Source organism: Vigna unguiculata, chromosome 5 (assembly GCF_037176805.1).
Source record: "Vigna unguiculata cultivar grain cowpea cultivar isolate G323 ecotype 2 chromosome 5, ASM3717680v1, whole genome shotgun sequence".
NCBI lineage: Eukaryota > Viridiplantae > Streptophyta > Magnoliopsida > Fabales > Fabaceae > Vigna > Vigna unguiculata.
The window spans coordinates 36,459,244-36,462,624 of NC_140796.1; the positions used below are offsets into that span (position 1 = coordinate 36,459,244).

At 43.1% G+C, this 3,381-nt stretch overlaps 1 protein-coding gene across 1 annotated transcript; it reads right to left on the reverse strand.

Moving 5' to 3' along the window:
* Positions 1–867: 867 nt before the first annotated feature.
* On the reverse strand, positions 868–2,004 carry LOC114184581 (uncharacterized). The gene has a single exon (XM_028071888.2). It carries the CDS (start codon positions 2,002–2,004, stop codon positions 868–870), a length of 1,137 nt encoding a protein of 378 aa, XP_027927689.2.
* Positions 2,005–3,381: the final 1,377 nt, after the last annotated feature.

The following is a 3,381-nucleotide window of genomic DNA, read 5'->3' on the forward strand; positions in this document are numbered from 1 at the left end:
TAATTTATCTATGTCTTTTATCTTTGAATCACATAAAAAGTAATTATTTTAAATCTATATGCATATTGATCATATGAGTCAAGGGTTTTTAAATTTAATTGAGACTTTACTTTGATTTTATTTAGAAACTTTCATATGATTAAATGAGTTTTTACCAATAATTGAGACTTTACTTTGATTAAAGGTATTTACTCTAACGAAAATTAATTGAGACTTTACTTTGATTAATTAAGCTTTTTATTTGGTGAAGAGATAAAAGAATAGACATGATTAGGCATAGTAAAATTTGATTGAGACTGTACTTTGGTTGAATTTACTATGGATAATCTAAAAGTTCTCACTTTTAATTGAGACTGTACTTTGGTTAAAAGTGAGAACGCCAACAAATTCATTGAGACTTTACATTGATTAATTTGTAAATCTACAACAATAATTAATTGAGCAATAATCTTTAGATAACCGATGATGAATCTATTTTGAAAAAGCAATGGAATCAATCTATTTTCTTTACTATTATTTTTATTTTTTTTTATCTTTTAAATTTTATTTCTATCTTTGTTTATCTTAATCCCCTATATTTTTTTATAATTTTATTTGACTAACTCTTGTATAGTTTTATAAGAACTAATTTGTTAAAAATCAATTCCGTGTTCGTTGGGAGACGACTTTGGGTTACTTTACCCTTACTATTTTGTTGACTACTTTCTTAACAATACTGAAGTTGTTATAGATAAGTAGTATTAATTTGAACGCGTCAACGACAGCGTTATCAGGCAGCTCGTCCACCCAATCTCCTTTGGCTTCTCCCAACCTTTTCTTCAACTCAGCCACTATAACCTTGTTCATGGCCTCAGCCTGACCATTGGTCTAGGGATGCTCGACCGAGCTGGTCACATGTCGTATCCCCACTTGCTTATAGAAGTCCTTCAGCTTCTTGTCGATAAACTGACGGCCGTTGTCGGTGATGATCGTGTGAGGGAGGCCGAAGCAGCATATGATGTTGCGCCAGACGAAGGAGTGGACTTGCCGAGCGGTGATGTTAGCCAGGGCCTCTACTTCGACCCACTTGGTGAAATAGTCCACTGCAACAAGTATGAATTTCTTCTGTGCTCGGCCCATCGGGAAGGGTCCGACGATGTCCATGCCCCATTGAGCGAACGGCCACGGGGCTGTCAGGCTATGTAGCTCGGTCGGAGCCCTCTTTACGTCATTTCCATGGGCTTGACATCCTTCGCACTTGCGTATCATGGCTTCGCAGTCCTGTTCCATGGTCGGCCAAAAATAGCCTGCTCGGAGTATCCTCGCTTTCATCGTCCTCTGACCGGTGTGCATTCCACAAATGTCGTTATGGACCTCGTTCATAACGTACTCGGCTTCGTCTTCTGACAAGCACTTGAGGAGCAGCGCTGTGAATCCTCTCTTGTATAGGTCTTCTCCAATGACTATGAACCGAAGCGCTCGTCTCCTCTCCGTCGGGCTCACTTCTTCTCCGGCTTCGCACTTCTTCAAGAGTTGTCGCACCTCTCCTATCCAATCTGCCGCTCGGTCTGCTGCAGCGCACTCTCCTGCGGAAGGCTTCATGAGGGTTTGTCTGATGATAGTTTTCAGCTGGCCTTTCTCTTTTCCTTCCGCCAGCTTAGACAGCCTATCGGCTCTGGCATTTTCCGCTCGGGGGATGTGATGGATGGTGATTTCTTCGAATTCCTTCGTGGCTTCGAGCACTTTATGATAGTACTGGAGCAACAAGTCATCCTTAACCTGATACTCTCCCTGTACCTGCCCGACCACAAGCTTCGAATCAGTGTTACATCTTAACCTCGTCGCTCCCAAGTCCTTTGCTAGCTTCAACCCGGCGATCAGTGCTTCATATTCTGCTTGGTTATTCGAGGCTTTAAACTTGAATTGTAAGGAGTGCTCTATCGTGAAACCGCCCGGTCCCTCGATGACGATCCCTGCTCCAGCATTACGTTTATCCGATGATCCATCGACAAAGAGAATCCACATATGCTCCGATCGGGGGATCGATCCGTGGAGTTCAGCTGCAAAGTCTGCCAAATGTTGTCCTTTGACCGATCCTCTGGGTTCGTACTTGAGCCCGAACTCGGATAACTAGACCGACCAGGCGATCATCCTACCAGCTAAGTCGGGCTTCCGGAGTATCTTGGCGATGGGATGATCGGTGCGAACGATAACCTGGTGACTCTAGAAGTATTGGCGCAACCGGCGTGCAGCCGTTAGTAGCGCCAAGGCTATCTTCTCTACCAGCTGATACCTTGTTTCTGCGCTCTGCAGTACTCGACTGATGAAATATACAGGCCGCTGCTCCGGGACTTCTTGAATTAAGGTCGCACTAATCGTGTCGTCCGACACTGACAGGTATAACTGCAGAAGCAATCCCTTTACCGGTCGGCTCATTATTGGGGGACTGCTGATCATCTCCTTTATCTGCTGAAACGCCGCCTCGCATTGACCATCCCACTTTTCCGCAGTCTGCTTTTTCATGATCTTCAGGATCGGCCTGACCTTCTCCGTCAGTCTGGGTAAGAAACGTGCCAGAGAGGTTAGCCGTCCTATCAACCGCTGGACCTCCTTCAAGTTCTTGGGGCTTCTCATCTCAGTAATAGCGGGGCATTTGTCCGGGTTTGCCTCTATGCCTCGGGCGGTCAGCATGAAACCCAGGAATTTTCCGGCCGGCACCCCGAAGACACACTTCTCAGGGTTAAGACGCATATTGTATTTGCGCACTTAGTGGAAGACCTCACCGAGGTCGCGCACGTGATCTTCGGCGGTTTGCGACTTCACGACCATGTCGTCCACATACACCTCCATGGTCCGACCGATCTGCCTCCTGAAGACCCGGTCCATCAGCCTCTGATAGGTTGCTGATATCGCTGTCGTTAGGCGATCAAATTACCACTACTTTAGCAACTTCAGTATTGCCAGTTTGTAGTGAAGAAAATAGTTAGGGTTAAGATAACCCTGAGTCGTCTCACAACGAATACGGAATTGATCTCAAATATTTGATTCTCAAAAATGCAATTTAAAACTAGCAACTATAAAAATAGGGAGGTTTTGATATGCAAAGAAAATGACACGGAAGATTGTAAACACAGTAATAGTAAATAGGTCAATTCCACTGCTTTTTCTAAATAAGATTCTTCATTGGTTATCTAGAGATTATTGTTAAATTAATTATTGTTGTTGATTTACAAATAAATCAATGTAAAGACTCAATTCATTTGTTGGCATCCTCACTTTTAATCAAAGTACAGTCTCAATTAAAAGTGAGAATTATTAGATTGTCCATAGTAAATTCAATCAAAGTACAGTCTCAATTAATTTTACTATGCCTAATCATGTCTATTCCTTTGTTTCTTTACC